Below are 20,544 nucleotides of genomic sequence, written 5' to 3'. Positions count from 1 at the left end.
CATTTTGTACCTTTCAATAGCACGTGTTACTCTAGTGCAATGATCATTTTGTCTCTTCGAACAATGTTTTTTTTTTTTTAAGATATGGTGTAGAATGTGCGAAATCCTAACTAGCATTCGCTTCCACTTATTTCATCTATAAAAAGGCCATTCAGCGGAAATACGACACATGGCTACGGCATTCTCTTGCGAGAGGTTTGCCTCATATCAAGCCAGTCTGAGCATTGGAAATGGTACGTCCCTTGAATTTGACCCGATTTGTTTCTCTGTTCCGCACACTCGAGTGCGATGCAATTCATGGTGCTTGTCGAGTTCAATGTGTAATCTCATTTGCATAAAACCTAACGGAGCGCGCCCCCTCTTTTGAGCGATATACAAAAAAATATGTCAATCAAATGCGCGCCTTTCACTCTTAGTTATGGCCACCATTATTTATATGTGAAGGTCTTAGGCCACAATTTCTTCTCACATCAAATTGTATGTGCGCAACGCAAACGGGAAAATTAGGCAATTTTGGAACAGCTCCTCTGATACTCTATTAAGCGGATGTTATTTATGAACAGTAAAATCAAACATTTTCTTTTGCTTGATTTTAATTGTACACATCATGAAACGTGTTTCTACGAAGTTTCAGCTAAATTGAAAATTATGAATTTGCCGAAAATCGCATTTTAAGTTCAAAGTTTACAGTATTGCAAGACATAGAGTATAAACTATTATATAGACGTTTGAGAGAAAACAAAAGTATTGAGCTTAATCGGTAGATAGTAAGCGTCCCTCACACCGGGAAGTGCCACATAATGATATTGACATGTTTTTGGTTTTAAAAGTAGTGCGTAATTGGCCTTTATTTTTGTTTACGCACTGCAACTTCTTGTAGGAAGTCTTGAATGGAAGAGAACTTAGTCCACAAATCTGATTACATAGACATATCATTGGCACTGTTGAAAAAAGTTTTAAAACATCTACAGCTTGTAAAGTGTGTAAAACTGAAGTTACTACCGAGTCAGCATCCTCTCCATCTTATTTAATTGCTTTCGTATAACAGTGAATTAAGTTTTCATTTATGTGCCACAGATAGTACATAAAAATGACCTCACTTATATGGAGACCTGTCATGTAATTCACCATTTACTGATTTCAGATAAGGACATTTCACCTGACGTGAAGACAAATGTTGCTCTGATTTGTCTGCCACTGTTGCTACCTGTGGTACCCATCAAGAGGAACTGTAAGAGGACAACATGGAGCCCATCAAAATTGGAAATACGTGATGGATTCATCACACACATTACATCTGACAGTCACCTGCAGAACACAATTCAACAGAGGAAAGAAAAACTACAAAAACTGGGGGCTACATTTCAGCCTTTGGTTGTTCTTGTGGGTGAGGACATAACGTCAGTTACATGCTCCTATGTCGTCGTCGAGAACACTTTGTACAAATTCAATTCATTACAAAGCGCTGTTGACACATGTTTCAAAATCTTTCATGCTACTAGTGCTAGGTATCCTGAGGAGTCAGAAAGTGTCTGGTTGTTAATGCAAAGGGGATTTTATGGTATTAAAACAGTTCATGATAGAATGACTCAAGGTGTTCGGTGTCTCATGTCTGATTTAGGCATAAGTGAACCACAATAAAGATACATAATGTTTACCTGTTTTGCATGTAAAAAGAATTTCAATCGTCCATCTGATATTCAATATCATACAAGAAATGTGTGCAAAAATATGGCAGGAGGTACCATGTTTCCTTGTATATATGAGGGTTGTTACAGGTATTTTTCATATAATAGATCACTGCAAAGACACATATCCAATGTACATAAAAATAAAAAGCAATGTAGTAATAGGAGTAGTAGTGTATTGTTAGCAGACAGTGATGTAACTGTATTGCAGTCACGTGGTAATTTGTCACAGCCTGTTGTAGAGAAAAGTAGTCAAGTTGTCACAAACGATACAGTACAAAATGTAGTGGAGGATCATATGAGTAAATTCATTTCTAAACTGTATGCACATCCAACTTTTAGCCGTTCACATGTACAAGTTGTGGTTGATGGAATGAAATCCTTATTTAGTCACAATGTGAAGAGATCTTTACAAGCAATGGTTTTAGAGCACGCAGGTGTAGAAGAGTTGCCTGGTAAGTTTCAATTAGCTCTTGAAAATACATTACACTTCGATGGCCAATTGATTAGAAAACAGTTTGAAATTGGTGAATCTTGTAAACTGGTTGTTGTGTAAACATAAAAGAAACTCAAAATTATCAGTGTTATCATTCTGTATACAGTATATACTTATGAATAATTATGTAATAGTGTTACTAAGTAATCATATTTCATACCTATAATTCATATTATTAAGCATCAATATTTTAATGAAGTCATATCGTCCTTTCCATGGGTTGTCAACTCACACAGAAGATCTTGTCGAAGTTAATTAATTTTAAGTGTATTCTATCATCCTTCTTACAAGGTTTCTTACTGTATATCTTTATATACTTACTACTATTTCGAAACTACTAAAAAGTGGCTTTTTTATTATTTACTTGTGTATAGTTTGCTGATATTTCGCCCTTCATCTGAGAGCATTTTCGAAGCAGGTAATGTTCCATTGATATTCACATGTTACCCAATTTATAGACTGCAATCCGGTTATCTTCTTTCTTCCCTAAAATATTCACTATATAATTATATGAGCGCAAGAGAGGATGATTCTTAATTAACAAAAGATTGGCTACTTACCATAAATCCTCCCTTGGAATGCCTAAATATTTTTCATACGTTTCGGAACTCGTAGCTGGTTCCTTCCGAACAAGCTGCGAGTTCCGAAACATATGAAAAATATTTAGGTTTTCCAAGGGAGGATTCATTGGTAAGTAGCCATTTGTAATTAATATTCACTATGTGGTTTAAATTAATTACAAACATCGTTAAAACTCATTACAATGCTTTTACTTAAACTATACTCTGAATATTATAGCCAAGAAAAAAAAGAGGATCACAGGACTTTAGTTTTGGAAATAGGTCAAAATGTAAAGATCGATGGACAATTGCCCTCTTTGAAAATGCTTTCAGGTGAGGGGGATATATGCACTGCATACACAGGTAAATAATAAAAATGCGACGTTTTAGTAAAATTTATATTAAACCTGTGACTTCTTGGAAGTTCATTGATACAGTGATTTATTTACAAAAAAAAAAGAAAGAAAGAAAAAAAAACTGCAGTAATGGTTAAAAACTAATAGAAAAATACTGCATGGCTGCTGCTGTAGTGAAACACAATTTATTGTGGCTGAAATTAGTATCAAGTAGGTAGATATGCAGCAACAGTGTCAAGAAGTGGATGACTTGAACTGTTTAAAGTTAACCAACATCGACAAGGTCATCTAAGTGCTTGGATAGCCCATAATAAGGGCAATAGGAGGAACTCAATGATGAAAATGCTTTGTTTCACAACGTCTTGCACTGTCGTCAAGAGAATATATAACCTCAATACAAAGCAACTGTATTCAAAATTAAATATATCTAGTGACTATTATCATTTCAGTGTAAATGTGAGAAAATTGTAGTAGTTTCAGAATGGTGTTTAAGACAAACGTACAGTAGTATTAAAGCAGAATTTAAGACCATACAAGTGTACTGTTGTTCTATGAGAAGATGCCCCAAGGGAAGAGGAGTAAACACCAAATATATATGTATAAGGACTCTTGGTAAAGTATTTTTCTTTGTAAAAGCAGATGTGACATGATAAAATACATGTGAAATAAATAAGCACAAAAAATTTTATTTAAAAAACACCAGTAAATTATATGCTGCACACGTGTTCTTCCATTTACATCGTACAGACATATGGAAACCACTAGCTTATTCAATGCTTATTTGTATTTATGTACAGATTAAATAGACATCCATTTGACATGGTTAGCAACAGAAGTGTTGTGTAGTTTTGGATATTTTATAAATTTAGATTGTTACATATGTTTGATGGTTAATGGAAGCTATACTTGTCTACTGCACATATATATATGTGTGTGTGTGTTTTGCAAATAAAGCATTGAAGTGACATATAAATTGCTCTCTTAAATTCATATGTATATATCTCCTATTTACATATGGTGAAAAGGCAGTTAACTATAAAGGTAACCAAGAAAGTTCTGTCGCTTTTTTGTGGAGGTCTGTGTTCATTGGCTCTCACACCGTGAGCTGAATGCCAATGGAGATAAAGCGAAGATCAGTTATTGGTGTGGTATATCCAACATACTAGCGGTGTGGTAGTTCAGTTACACCGTGAACTTACATAAGGACAAAGTGAACATGGGTCTTCTACAGAGCGTAATAAGGGCGTGTATGCTGTAACGCTGCTGCAGCGGGACAGAAAATATGCCAGGCCTTTGGTGAGGATGTCATAACTACGCGGAGAGTGCAGCAGTGATTTAACAAGTTAAGGACGGTGACGAAACACTCGAAGATGCACCACGTGCCGGAAGTCCAACACATGTACAAAATGAAGATCTTCAGGCAGCAATTGAGAACAATGGCCAGACATGTGAGGAACTGGGACTACAATTCAGTATGAGTGGAGAAATCATTCGGCAGCTTGGCGGAGAAACCATCTCCATCAGCTTGGGAAGTACTACAAGTTGGGTCGACGGGTCCACATGATTTTACTCCGGACCAGAAGGCAACGCGAGCAAACACCTGTGTTTCTGTGCTGTCTCGTCTGAGGAATGAGCCATTTTTTGGACAGGGTGTTTACATGTGATGAGAAGTGCGTCCTGTACGAAGCTCCACGGTCCTATCATCATTGGTTAGCATCCTGTGAACTGGTTCCAAACAGCTGATTCCAGCACTGCACCAGAAGATTCTTCTGTGTGATTGGTGAACTGCTCGCGGCATCGTGCATCTGGAACTGTTACCACCTGATCAGAGCATCAATGTAACTGTGTACTGTTAGCAATTGAGGCGTGTTCAAGAAAACCTGAAAACTGTGGAGCCAGCACTTCTAAATCGCAAAGTTTTTCTCCTGTTACAGAACAACGCTAAGCCCCATGTGGCTAGGATGACCCGGAACACGATTTTCCGCCTTGGATGGGAAACACGTGCATCCGACATACTCCCCGAACACGGCACCGTCCCATTATCACCTGTTGTACACGACTGTACATTTTTTAGTACAGAAAAGCAGGTACTGATAAGATAAATTTACATTATGTACTGTAACCACTTCAAGATTTTCTGACTATGTTTCATGTAAATATGTGCACTTTTGCCATGGTGAACAATTTCCTTCATGGAAATAACTCAATATTTTAATACATCCACGTATTTCCTTCTATTCTTCATATGTACATTGCAATATTACATTCCATACTTAACCTAATGTGTACAGGATGGTTCAAAACTTAAATCATCAAACTGTTTAGTAAGCCTTAATGATGTCGAATTATTGTGTATGTTATATTGACGCTGGAAATTGACTTTTTTCTTTAAAAAAAATATATTTACTTTAGCAGTGTCAAGAATTAGCAGTGTGAAGCACAACGCCGAACAACGACATTCGTTACATTTTAGATTTCGAGAAGTACGAGAAAAACTTGCAGAATATTTCAGGAGAACAATGGAAAAAAAATCAGCAGATAGCGACATTTATCGGAGTAATAGAAGCAAAATAGCGCCAATTAAACGTGCCTGCATGAAAGAACGGGAAGGTTTTCTTGAAAGCACTAAAATGTAATATATACCGTTGTTCGGCTCGGTGCTTCAATTGGTAAAGAGTTTTGAGAAACATTCATGAAAATCGAGTTTTTTTCTACTGGGTAATTAGAAAGAATATTTGTAAGTAGACCAAATCCTGGCCTTTTGACTAGCTACCAGTACTTTAAATAACATTATTAAACATTGTGTGTACCTGACGAAGTTGATTCTACTTGAAGTCATAATTTGCATTGAAATGGTATGTATAATTTGAACTAGGTACATACAATGCTTAATTATGTAATACAAAGCACCGGTTGCTAGTCAAAAGGCCAGAATTTTGTGTACTTACAAATATTCTTTCTAACTGCAGTAAGGAATGTATCGATTTTTACAATGTTTTTCAAAATTACTTTTTTTAAATTAAACATATTTACTTTGAAGAAAAGGTTACTCTCCGAACTAAATAGTGTAATTAACCTGCACAATATTCAAGACACTATTGATGGTTTCCAAGCAGTTCAATGATTTAAAGGTTTTGAAGCATCCTGCACACATTAACTTCAGTATGGAAAGCAATGTTGTAACATACGTATAAAGAATAGTAGGAAGTACATGACTACATTACAATACAGAGATATTTCCATGAAATCATTTATTTTTACACGGTCAGAAGGCACATATTTACATGAAGGTATGTCACAAAGTCCGGAAGTAATTACTTATTGCATGTTATGTAATTTTATTTCATCAGGAGAACCTGGATTTTTTGTCCTGAAAACATGCATTTTGTACGTACTGTAAGTATACATTTCCTAGATGCAATGTTTCCAGCACCAATTTTTATGGCATAAAGTCCGTAGTATACGTGTGATTTGCAGGAATTCCTGTTACATGAACTATAGTGGATGTACTAATTATCCAAATGATCAGTAACTAATATAATTTCTTCAAAATGAGTACGTACAATTATTCATTCCGAAGGAGTATATTTCAGTCCTATGTAGTGGAGTTTACATTCTATCAGTACTTTTGTGCAGTAATTACTGCAAGCTTTACTACGCTGCTTGGAGAAATTGTCTTTATACACATGGGAAAAGACATTGCGGGATTGGGTTTTAGTCTTAATTTCATTACTTTCGTCCCTGACTGATTGCAAGCTTTTCATTATACTATGGTAATAAAGTCCATGCATAAGGACAACAATACAGTCAAAGCATGTATTCGTATCCTTTCGTCATGGCATTTTCACAGTAGCGAATGCAGATTTAACTGGACTATACAGTGCTTAAGACTCCACATACAGATTTAAATGCAGTCACGGACGGAGTTTCCACCATTCCTTCATGTGATTTTTCCACGTTTGCCTCGATAAATGTCTAGCAACACCTGGAAATATAACATTCCTGTTTTGTAGTTTTTCCATTCCACTTGAGTTTTAACATGACCGGTAATGGTGTCGCTCCATTATTACTGTTATTAACTATGACGTCATATCTTTAATAAGTTCTGACGTCATCATTTTTATCTGGAAAAGTAAGGAGAAAATATACGTAGAACGGACAAGAACAATTAACATTCTCGGTAATGTTGGAAAGTCATTCTTACGAAAGGTCCTAAAAATCACTTGAATTTACGCACTTTTTATCCGTAATTTTTTCTCAGTGTGTGGGACGTAAAACTCAAAGGTTTCATTTCATTTTTTCTTAATCTCTTTGGAATCTTGTACTTAGGTTCACAGCGGAAGCGACGAAATAACTCGACTCATCCATTGTAGCTCTCTTCGCAACCAGTTTCCAAAATGTTGGCAATAAGTTTGCGAAACGGGATATGACGACTCCAATTTTGGGTGAAAAGTCGCTATAAAAAATAATAGAGAAATTCATTGTCTATAAGCATTGTTTTAAAGTTGTAGATGTAAACTAAACAATATGTTCTACTCACTGGCGCAAATCCGTGGGGGGGGGATGACGGATACATGTCCCCTCCAATCTTGGAACTGAGGGGGACTTCTCCCCAATAATCCGATTTGAAATGTGTTTTTTGGGAGAAATTTGATTATTTTTGTCCGATTGCTACAAAGGAACGTGAGATAAAATAGATGTCCCCCAGAATAAGCCTCAAATCTGCAGCCTCCCAACGCTGAAGACAACTCTGATCCTCCACAACATTGTTTTTCAACTTCATAAGTATTTTGGACATCGTCAAAAAAAGTATGGTAACGGTCTTACCCCCCCCCCCCCCCAATGTTGAAGACAGATTTGCGCCGCTGGTTCTACTCACATCTTTGTAAATAGGGCGCAACCAATCCTTTAATTCAGGGATCATTTCAGGTTGTTTCGGGTACTTTTGTTCATATTGTGGTCAAAATAGTTCCGAAATAATTAACACTACAGTACTTACGTTAAGCAATTTTTTTGTAAAAGAAAAAGTGCAGAATAATTAAAAGACCCCAAAGGACAAATATACCAAACATCTTCTTCGCCTTTATTCACGCAATCTATAGCTAATCTTGTTGCTATCGGTAATGATGTATTATGTGTGTTTCTCAACGGAAACTCTGCGAACTAAAGGACATCAAGTTTGTAGTTGTTCTTCGTTAGAGGGCAAGGGTAACATAACAATGCAGGATTGTGGGGCAGTGAGTATGCTGTATTTCCAAACTCTTCATCAGTTGCGCTGATTAAAACAAACAGAAAAAAAGAACGTAAAAACTGTTTTGAACTAATAATGCTTCTCTACAGATGAACATTTTGTTTGGAGCAAAAAGTCGCTAAATGTGTAAGTAGGTAAATCGTCATTTAAAAATCACCCAAAAAAGTCTCCAATCGGAAAAAAATATTTTTTGTCGCTATCGTAGGGCGACCATACGTCCCGTTTTGACCGGGACAGTCCCGATTTAGTGGCGTGTCCCGGCCGTCCCGTCAGTAGATGGAAAAAGTAGTATTCGTCCCGTTCTATGTAAATGAAAGAAGTAAATAACAAACCCAGTATCTTTACTCCTTTTAAAAGTATTAATAATTAATAATAACAAAGAGGCAAAAATTGAACTGAAATTCCCTATATTAAACATACTCTATAGTTCGCAGTACTGCTCGAAAGGCAGCAGAGGTTTTAGCAGTTGGTTGTGTGTTGAACAAATTTCAACGTGTCTTTCCTTTTTCATAAGTACCCGCTCTGTAACAAAGAGAGAGAGGAGGAAATCTGATATCAAGGCACTGATAAGAACAAAGGTAGATCTAAAAGTCTAGGGTTGCAAGAACCTGTCCCGTTTTTAACTGAAAATTTTATGGTCAACCTACGCTATCGTTGAGGTCGAATTCCCCTTATTTAGCGACTTTACCCAAAATTGGCAACATTGACCCCCACCGAACAACCAGGGTTGAATTCAGGGGGTAGCCCGGGGGGAATCTCCCCCCCGAAGAAAATTCATTCCCCCCCGGAGAAACTCCCAAAATTTCAGTCACAAAATGTAGAAATTACTTCACCCAATTATTTGCTTTTCTGTCCGTGTACGTGCAGACGAAATCCGATCTCTCAATATACATATAAATGACGCAGACCCATTCTATATAAATGTTAACATGTAACATCTAAGATAGAATACCAAATAGTGAATAAAACTTGTATTTCTTAACGCTATGACTGAGTTTTTCAGAACATGAAATTGTTAACTGTTGAAGAAAGGTTTGTATTTTAGTAGGTACTATACTCTCGCCCTATATTATATATTAGTAGGTAGCACTAGCACAGGTTGAGATACGAAAGGAAAGATAGGGAAGATCTTTCGATCATTCCATATAATCTCTCATGTCAGCAGACTTCAGTTCTTGAAAATATACAGTTCCTACATTATTTGAAATAGGGCGCCTAAATCCCATTTCTCGCATCGGAAGTAACAGACGTAAATGTGTTTTACGATTGTTAAAGTAAACACATCTTTCTTTAATTAAAAATAATTCAGTTAAAGGGTGAGATTCAGTGGGCGTCATTTAGAGGGATCAGGGAGGAACAGTTATCCCTCCTTGATTAGAGACTTATATAGAATTTATCAATATGATAATAGTATATAAGTGAAAGATTGCTATTGAAGGTGGCCAAGATCCTGCTCAGTGCCGTTCCATGGGGGAGGGGCAAGCGGGGCGACGGCCCCGGGCGCCGAAGTAAGGGGTGAAAAATTCGGGAGGGAAAAAGAAAAGAAAAGAAGGAAAGAAAAACAGAGGAATGAAATACATGTGGACATATATAAAATGAAAGGAAAAAAGTAATGAAAAGTGCTCAAAATCAAAGAAAAGCAGGGTTTACTTTTTAAAATTTTCCCACCTTTGGCGGCTGGTCTGTCGACCTCACTCATATATACGGGGATGCCGTTGTATACTCTCGCGCCAAGCGCTGATTTTCCACGACACGGCACTAATCCTACTGAAGATTTCGTCAACTAAACTATTGATGTATATGCAGTGAAGAAACCAAGGCTAATATGTTTGATTTAGAATCAGAAGTGTGAGAAAGAATGATAACTTTTTATTAAGATATTCCTAAGTATGTTTGTTTTAGGAGAAAAAATATTTCAGTTAATTTAAATCTTTTTAAAAATTTTTACATTAGTAACAAACAGTAATTACTGAATATAGGAAATAATAAAAATAGTTACTGTAAATAGCAGTTAAAGTTTAGTGTTAACTATTTTTGCCAGTCTTTATTTAATGTTTTAGATGAAATCAAACGATTGTTTTCTTAAAATTATAATCTCATTGAATATTTATCAGCAATTAGTCTCAATATTAGGTAAGATGTGTATGTGAATGGAATTGTTAAATATGCTGCTTTCTTGAAAAAAATACAGAAAAATAACCCTCCCCCGAGCAGTTGACATTCCCCCCCGGGTGTAAATGTCTGAATTCAACACTGCGAACAACACCCCGTTATCTTTAGCCTAGCCAGCATAATAGTGGGACGTAAAACTTAAAGATTTCATTTCGAACAACACTCCCAGAAACCTATTGTTATACCATTCCCAAAACACCCTTTTGTACAGTTCTCCCTATTCGAAAAAAAAATTGTAAATAGCAGTGTTCATACATAAATATGGAACTCAATTTCCCTGAATTTTCCAGGTTTTCCAGGTATTAATTTTTCAATTTCCAGGTCTAGTGGAAGAAACTAATAGTACGAGAGCACATAAATTTTAAGAATACTATATTTATATATTTGAGAATGGCCACCCTTCTCCCCAATGAACGATTGCAATTAAATATTGAGTCACAAAAAAATAAATAATTAAAATAAATAAAATTTAAGTTGAAAAATATGAAGTTGAGAAACCTACTAAGGGAATTATATAATACTTTTGTTCCATACTTGAATACATTCAAAATATACAAAAATATTGGCTTGGGGAAGAAAAAAGGGCCCGCGAGATTTTAACTGATTCTTATAGTACTCGACAACAGAAATAAATTACTGAAAGAATTTTCAAAATCGGCGCAGGTAAACATGCAGAAAATCGCATTTTCATGTATCAGTTCAAAATGGGGAAGAAAAGACGACCGCGAGATTTTAATTGATTCTTGTACACGACGAGAGAAATCGATTAGTGAAGGAATTTTCAAAATCGGCGCAGGCAAACATGGAGAAAATGGCATTTTCATGTACCGGTTCAAAATGGGGAAGGAAAAAGGTTCCGCGAGATTTTAACTGATTCTTGTAGTACTCGTCGAGAGAAATCGATTAGTGAAGGAATTTTCAAAATCGGCGCAGGCAAACATAGAGAAAATCTCATTTTCATGTTCCGGTTCAAAGTGAGGAAGAAAAAAGGGCCGCAAGATTTTAACTGATTCTTGTAATACTCGACGAGAGAAATCGACTAGTGAAGGAATTGTCAAAATCGGCGCAGGCAAGCATTAAGAAAATCGCATTTTCATGTATCAGTTCAAAATGGGGAAGAAAAAAGGGCCCGCGAGATTTTAACTGTTTCTTGTAGTACTCGACGAGAGAAATCGATTAGTGAAGGAATTTTCAAAATCGGCGCAGGCAAACATGGAGAAAATGGCATTTTCATGTACCGGTTCAAAATGGAGAAGGAAAAAGGTTCCGCGGGATTTTAACTGATTCTTGTAGTACTCGTCGAGAGAAATCGATTAGTGAAGGAATTTTCAAAATCGGCGCAGGCAAACATAGAGAAAATCTCGTTTTTATGTTCCGGTTCAAAATGGGGAATGAAAAAGAACCGCGAGATTTTAACTGATTCTTGTAGTACTCGACGAGAGAAATTGACTAGTGAAGAATTGTCAAAATCGGCGCAGGCAAGCATGAAGAAAATGGCATTTTCATGTATCAGTTCAAAATGGGGAAGAAAAAAGGGCCCGCGAGATTTTAACTGTTTCTTGTAGTACTCGACGAGAGAAATCGATTAGTGAAGGAATTTTCAAAATCGGCGCAGGCAAACATGTAGAAAATGGCATTTTCATGTACCGGTTCAAAATGGGGAAGGAAAAAGGTTCCGCGAGATTTTAACTGATTCTTGTAGTACTCGTCGAGAGAAATCGATTAGTGAAGGAATTTTCAAAATCGGCGCAGGCAAACATAGAGAAAATCTCGTTTTTATGTTCCGGTTCAAAATGAGGAATGAAAAAGAACCGCGAGATTTTAACTGATTCTTGTAGTACTCGACGAGAGAAATCGACTAGTGAAGAATTGTCAAAATCGGCGCAGGCAAGCATGAAGAAAATCGCATTTTCATGTATCAGTTCAAAATGGGGAAGAAAAAAGGGCCCGCGAGATTTTAACTGTTTCTTGTAGTACTCGACGAGAGAAATCGATTAGTGAAGGAATTTTCAAAATCGGCGCAGGCAAACATGGAGAAAATGGCATTTTCATGTACCGGTTCAAAATGGGGAAGGAAAAAGGTTCCGCGAGATTTTAACTGATTCTTGTAGTACTCGTCGAGAGAAATCGATTAGTGAAGGAATTTTCAAAATCGGCGCAGGCAAACATAGAGAAAATCTCGTTTTTATGTTCCGGTTCAAAATGGGGAATGAAAAAGAACCGCGAGATTTTAACTGATTCTTGTAGTACTCGACGAGAGAAATCGACTAGTGAAGAATTGTCAAAATCGGCGCAGGCAAGCATGAAGAAAATTGCATTTTCATGTATCAGTTCAAAATGGGGAAGAAAAAAGGGCCCGCGAGATTTTAACTGTTTCTTGTAGTACTCGACGAGAGAAATCGATTAGTGAAGGAATTTTCAAAATCGGCGCAGGCAAACATGGAGAAAATGGCATTTTCATGTACCGGTTCAAAATGGGGAAGGAAAAAGGTTCCGCGAGTTTGAACCGCTACGATGTATGTTCACGAATGTCCCCGTCTTCTCAAATTTAGTTAATTACTGTGACACTGAAACATGTGACACAGAGTCACATTGTGGATGACTGCAATCGGCAACCACTGCACATATACTCCTCCCGCCCCACAGTTTGATTATTTCGATCCATTCCTCACGTGCTAACGGCATGGTTCAACATCTGCAAGAAAGAGGTAAATGTAACGTTCAATTGGCAATAGCTTTTCACCAAATTAAGCTGCATGAAATCTGATTGCATATTTGACATACTGAGAAAATTCTAGTCCGTGGCCATATGTATCACATATCCCATCAATTCATAAAAATTTTGAACACAAAATTACGGTCGTCCGTGTGACGTACTCCCAAAAGGCCTAATGTGTATCACCCACCTCACATTCAATGAAACCACATCCGTGTAGAATTTAGAAAGGAACTTCTTATTATGTATACAGGATGTCTCAAACGTTCCCTGACATAGGATAACTCTGTTATTATCAGAGTTACAACAAAATGTAAGAGGAAAAACATCTCGAAATATGACGTTTTCAATCTAAAGTGAACACTTTTTAAAAAAAAATCGGACGAGATGTTTGTGCTGTATACTCTTTATGCACCCAATTTTAAATGAAAATGCAACGTTGTCATTTACCTGGACCCACAACATAAGTGAATGAAGTTACTGTTTGAAACGGGGGCTGGCCATCGACATGTTAGCGTAAAAGACAGTAACTTCACTCACTTACGTTGTGGGTCCAGGTAAATGGCAATGTTGCATTTTCATTTCACATTGGACGCATAGCGAGTGTACAGCGCAAACGGGTCATCCGATTTTAAAAATTCCTTCACTTTAGAATGAAAACATTATATTTGGAGACGCTTTCCAAAGTAGTATAATTTAGTTTGTTTAAATTTACAATTTAATACAAGTAGATTCGGATTTATATGCGTAGGATTTTGTATGCATCTAACTAATGAATTCTTTATTTTCATGCTTAACTTAGTGACTTGGCTTTGGACTGCAACTGATTATTGTAACCCATTATTGCTTGAGAAGAAACAAGATATCCGAATCTTCATTTGGAGAAATCAAACGTCTATTGGAAAGCTGGGGATTACAATCATTAATTTCTACATTTCAAGGTGCGTAAATTATATATTCTGTGTTTGTTGTTAAATTACTATTACTATTATTGGGTTTAGAATCAATCAAGCACTTCATGATATTTTATGGGGATCAAGATGGGTGCCGGATAGATAAGTATTTGAGCGTCAGGCTCTTATTTCTTTTCAATTTAATATTTAATCAATGATTATTTTTCTCCCTCATTATTCCACCAAATCGTATTCCAAGATCATGTATCCATTTTTGATCGATATATCCATATTTTTGATCTCTTTCATATTTCTATATTTTCGATTTTTGATATTGTTTATATTTCGATATTGCTGTATTTTTCGATATTTCGAACAAGTTTCGATAGTTTGTCAATATCGATTATCTATATCTAAATTCGGATATCCCAATGCCCTATCGAACCCCCTCCGAAATGAAGTTTTTGGCTATGGACCTGATTAGGGATGCGCACGAGACAAGACGAGACAGAATTTTTGTTACGAAATTCGAGACGAGATAGAGCTCTTCCAATAGAAACGGATCCAGTTTTCGAGACGAGACATAACTTTCGCGGCACCTTTTCGAGAGGAGACAATCTCAAATCTTTTCTCTTGCGCATCCCTACACTTGATCATGAGGTATCAAAAAAAAAAAAGTTAATGAGAAATACCGGTAACATGTAAATACAATATAGGTAGCTAAAACATTTTTGTTTTCATTCTTCAGTAATGCATTATTATTAATCTCAGGGGGGCGCGGTGGCTCAGTGGTAGAGTGTTAACCTCCGGTGTTTGGGGTCCCTGGTTCGATCCCAACTCGCGCCGTGTGGACTTTGTAGTGGACAAACACCGTGCTCGTGGGTTTTCTCGGGGTTCTCCCGTTTCCTCCCACTTTTTTCATTCCACCATTTCACTCATTTCTCATTATCTCCGTCTCCTGTAGCCTAACCGGCATAATCGTGGGACGTTAAACTTAAAGATTTCATTTTTTATTAATCTCTGTATTTTATAGTGTATTCTCAAGCTTAAGGTAATGTATAATTTAATTTTGAATTCAGTTAACTTATTTTGTTTCTCAGATTGTTTTTAAAATGTATGTACAAAGGTTTATTTTCATTCTTGAGAGTTTAAAGTGACGTATAGTTATTAAACATAGTATTTAATATTGTACTCTTAACGTGGAAGTGATATACAGTTAACTTTTGAATTCAGTTAACATTTTTCTCTCCGAAATTGCTTTAAAAAGTATGTAAAAACGTTTTTATTTTATTTCTTGAGTGCTAAAAGTGATGCAAAGTTATTAAGCTTACTACTTTATATTGTATTCTTAACCCTAAACTGATACACAGTGCGTTTTTGAATAAATTATGTCAAGTTATTTGAGTGACGAACACTGGTAGAAAATCCTGACTACTACTGGAACATTTTGATTTTAAGGTAACGACTACTGGTGCAAGGATTTTAAAATATTGTTTTTCCTCCAACGGCTACTCCTTTTTTAATTCTAACTACATGGTCATTATAGGAAGGATCAGTGAGTCTTTCCAACTATGGTACAGCTCCGACAGATTCACGATGCTCAGAGAAGAGACAAAATAGTAGGTTTTCAACCTTAAAGTGAGAACCACTGGCGTTTTTACCCTGCTATGCAAAAGTAAGTGAGTACTCCAATGGAGTTCCAATGCGGTACTTAATTTCTGCGTTTTAGATATATGGAAATACATGTCTCTAAAATGTAAAGAACTGATTTTTTTTTTTTTACTGAAAACTGCAACTCGGTAAGCCTTATGGATACCGAGGTATGGGAAAATAAACTATAGGTATGTGGGGCTTGCATACTTGACGCTACAATTCGGAAATTGAATTAAAATATGACTAACGGCTATCAAGATGTTGTCAAATAAAGGGAGGACCAACACAGTTAAGGGGTTTTCGTGTTAGATGCTAAAATTTCCGAAATCGGTCATGGAAAGTTAATAAACACCAGTAGCAATTTCATCTTAAAGTAATTAGATATCTTCATGGAGTGTTAGAACATCATGGAGTCTACCAAAATTAAATTTTAAAAGCTTTTGAAAATTTAATCTGACATTTGTAAACAGTATTTGAAATATGTGTTTACCCAAAACTTCCAGCTAGTACATCTAACATCTGGAGAAACACTGTGAAATAAAAGCGTACGAGATCTTGAAATTTCGGAAACAATTATTGGTGGCAACAAAATTAAATAAGATGGTACTTCTATGGGTTAAATGAGTACCTCAGTACAATTTCGATCGAAAGATTAGTTCAGTCCTAGGTTTTCTTCAGGCAATTCCAAGGGTTCATTGAGCTGTGCAAAAGAATGAAAATTCGCTGTCAATATCTAAGATAGTAACCAAGATATAAGGAATTATATATTTTATGACGTAAAAATAGAGATCTTTACGGATTTGTACTTTTGGCTCTTTCCTATAAGAAAAAAATCAGAAAACTACTGTATATACCTTAATAGACAATTCAGTGGGCGGGGACACAGTAGCTTAGTGGTAGGGTATTTAACTAATCTTTTTTTGCAGAAACTATTGGAGTATTCACTTAACCTGTAGAGATACGATCATACTTAACTCCCTATTTAATTTTAAAATTAAATAAAAGGAAATATTTCAGTGTAGCGACCCACGATTATGCATTTTAGTCTCAGGGAGATTATGATTAAAGCAAGTGAATGTTGTTGACAGAATTGATGGAATGCAAAGGTGGGAGGAAAGAGAGTACCCCGAGAAAACCCACGAATACGATGTGCACTACAAACTGACTTGACCGTGGATCGAACCAAGAACCCAATACACTAGAGGTAAGCACTCTACCCCTAAGCCATCGTGCCCTCGCCCATTTAATTGTCTATTAAGGTATATACGGTTGTTTTCTGAAATTTCTTCTTCTTACAGCAAATACTCAAAAGTACAAATCCATGTGGGTCTCTATTTTTACGACGTCATAAAATGCATAATTCCTTATATCTCGCTTGCTATATTAGATATTGACAAAAAATGTTCACTTTATTTCAGAGCCCGATGAACGCTTGGAATTGTCCAAAGAAAATTTAGAGCTGAATTAATCTTTCGATCGAAATTGTACTGACGAGTCTGAGGTACTCACTTAATCCATATAAGTACCATCTTATTTAACTTTTGTTAGGATCAATAATTGTTTTCTGAAATTTCAAGATCTAATACGCTTTTATTGTATGGTGTCTCTCTAGCTGCTAGATGTACTAGCTGGAACTTTTAGGTAAATACATATTTCTAATACTCTTTACAAATGTCAAAATATATTTTACAAAACTTTTAAAATTTAATCTTGGTAGACCCCATGATGTTCTTAAACTCCATGGAAATACCTAATTATTTTAAGATGAAATTGCTACTGATGCTTATTAACTTTACATGACCGGTTTCGGAAATTTTACCACCTAACACGAAAACCCCATAACAATATGGATCCTCCCTTTATTTGACAATATCTTGATAGTCATATTTTAATTAATTTTCTAAATTGTACTGTCTAATATGCAAGCTCCACGTACCTATGGTGTCGCTTTTTATTTCACCATATTTCGGTAACTGTTAGGCGTACCGACTTGCGGTTTCGGTAAACACACACCTCTAACGTTCTTTAAAACGTTATTAAGACATATTTTAGAATATTTAGAAATGAGAGTTCTGGGAATATCATGGTACCCGAAAACCCCCATCAGGGCGTGTGTGTAGTGTATTTAATTGAAACTACTTTTGAGGTTGTTGTAAGCCCTCGTAATTACGTTTCCGAAACTGCACCATCTAGTACGCAAACTCCACAGTTCTGTAGTGTCGCTCTTTATTTTCCCATATCTCGATATCCATAAGGCTTACCGAGTTGAGGTTTTCGGTAAACAGATGTCAGTTCCTTACATTTTAGAGACATATATTTTCATATATCTAAAAAATACAGACATTAGGTACCCCATGGTAGCCCGAACACCATTGAGGTACCCACTTACTTTTGAATGGTAATACATTTTGAGTTGTTGTTCAGCATCAATAAACACTTCATAGTTTTTCTACGTGCAACCCAAAAGTCCATACCTGACCGAACAGATTTTGTCCATTTAATCTCAAAAATGTTAAGATACTTTGTATTGTTAAGTACAACCAAATTAAGCACACTGAATATAACATTTTAAATATTTTCTGATTTTTGTTGCAGGTATTTCGTGCATCAAACCAGGATTCTGCTTGAAAGACAGTCAAAAGAAGCAGTGTAGGTTGTGGCTAAAAGTACGTCCTTTCTGAAGACAGACTCAGTTGTACTTACATTATTTTGTACGAATATATAACCCTAATAAATATACTGTACTACAAATTATTTCTTTCTTCCATAAATTATAATAAAATATTATCTCTGTTTAAAGAAAATGATTGTTAATGTTAAGTCATTTTAATTCTTTTTCTCTGTAATAAGAACATTATCCCTAGCAATATTTTTTATCTTTGTGCTATTGCGATTGGATGAAGTAAAATTCTATACGAAGCACTATTATTTCAGACATGCATTAATAACTAATGTATTGTTCTGTATGTAAGACAATGTGTATACTGAACATGTCTAGCGAAGGTGTTGTTTTAATACAGAATCTATAACTCAGCTTTTCAGTAGTCAACTTTATTGGGAATCCGAAGAAAGAAGTTAAAAAAAAAAAAAAATGTTGGACTTACCAGCGTGTGTGTTCGAATTCTGGACTAATCCAAATTATCCAGAGAAATCATTATATATTTCTTTGTTGCTATTTCAGATGTATCCTTTATCCAAGTCGTATGAAACGGAGACTTCATACATCGCTATACTTTGTATGAACTATGTTCCGTATTTACTTAATCACTTTGTAACTTTCTCTAGTGTTGACAAGGCCGCAGGTGTCAATCGAATAGTTTAGTGTTTCACTCATGTCACCTTGTGACTAAGGTACGTCCTGTCGGTATATATATGATACTGGGTTCAATTAGCGATAAAATACATTTTTAGCGTTAAACAAATGCAAAAATCTACACGAAATGAGATACCGTGATCTCTGACTTACGGATAACACCAAGCAACTAATGGTACTGAGTGTGATTGAGTTTACTAATTACTATTTGGCTAAAATCAGTGTTCCTTTATCTATAGTTCTTTTCGTGCTTTGAATTGCAAAGTTTGAAATAACCGTTTTAAATTATTGTGTATATATATCTTCCGAGTAATTCTGAGAATCATTGCTCTTTCTTTAAGCAATGTATGAGACTGTTAAATTGCTCTTTCCTTAAAATGTTGCACTAAGAAGGATGCATCCAGGAAAGTCCAAATTTGCAGAATGTCTATAGCAGGGAAGAATAAATATGTTTAGTCGATGGCTGAACAACGCCTCCGCTGTCACCACGTTGTCACACAGCGAATACAGCGAACGTTTAAGAGTATTCTGCACTTACTATTAGGTATCGGCCTGGGAACTTTGGCGCATCTACCCAGTCTCCTTCTTGGTGTTTCATTTTTAATGGCGAGTACTGAGTAGGAATCATATTGTAAGCGAATACGTTTCCGGCTGACACCACACTTTTAATTATTGCGACATTTAAAAAAAAAAAAAAGACATACCTGTTAATTAAAATGTACAGAGAAGTTATTTCTGGAAAATTCTATTCAGGCCTCTTGTGGTAACAACTGCACTTTAGTAGAAGATACTATTAAGGAAAAGAATGAGGTAAAATAATCTTTATATCGTACAAGCAATGGATGATAACAGCTTAATAAATGATTGTACGTAAATCTTGTTTGAGTTTGAATATAGGATTGTATAAGGCTGTGCATTTTGCATTATTATTGAGGTGCTGCAACTAACTAACTGCAAACCATATGATAAATTCTTACAGTAATATATCACATATTGATTTACTCTGTATGGAAACGAAAATAGTTTAATATATTGTTAACCTCCTTTGTGCCAGGGGCGGATCCAGAGGGGGGCGATCGGGGCAATCGCCCCCCCCCACACAAGAGGAAACTTTCTTACTTTATATATAAATAAACCCATCCATAACAAGTTTGGAGCTCTTAAAAGTAGCAGTATTACCGCCGACCGCCCCCCCCCCAGAAGTCCGTCCTGGATCCGCCCCTGCTTTGTGCCCATAATTTTAAAATTAACGCTTGTGTCACTTTTCAACACTTGACTTTGCAGTAGCTTTCCAACGAATTAGCAGGAAGCCCAAACTTATAGGACACCCTGCAGGTAAATACATTTCTTTGGACAGTTTCACTGCTCCAAACTAAGATTTGAAAAGTGTAGTATTGTTAATTTTATTATTATTGGCACAAAGGAGATCAACCATATTTTAAGCTA

At 36.0% G+C, this 20,544-nt stretch overlaps 1 protein-coding gene and 1 long non-coding RNA gene across 2 annotated transcripts in view; one reads left to right on the top strand and one right to left on the bottom strand.

Annotated features, from left to right (window-relative positions):
• LOC145691505 (uncharacterized) overlaps positions 1-4,180 on the top strand; it is a 173,657-nt gene extending 169,477 nt beyond the window's left edge. Inside the window, exon 6 of the mRNA XM_081766914.1 lies at positions 1,145-4,180. Coding sequence (XP_081623040.1) covers positions 1,145-1,641 — 497 coding nt within the window. The 3' untranslated portion in view covers positions 1,642-4,180. The remainder of the gene's footprint in view (positions 1-1,144) is intronic.
• The window catches only part of LOC145691946 (uncharacterized), a 651,691-nt gene that overhangs the window by 330,979 nt on the left and 300,168 nt on the right, over positions 1-20,544 (bottom strand). The window lies entirely within an intron of this gene.

Source organism: Thermobia domestica, chromosome 8 (assembly GCF_964235325.1).
Source record: "Thermobia domestica chromosome 8, izTheDome1.hap1.1, whole genome shotgun sequence".
NCBI classification, from domain to species: Eukaryota; Metazoa; Arthropoda; class Insecta; order Zygentoma; family Lepismatidae; genus Thermobia; species Thermobia domestica.
This window is presented reverse-complemented; position numbering and strand designations above follow the sequence as displayed.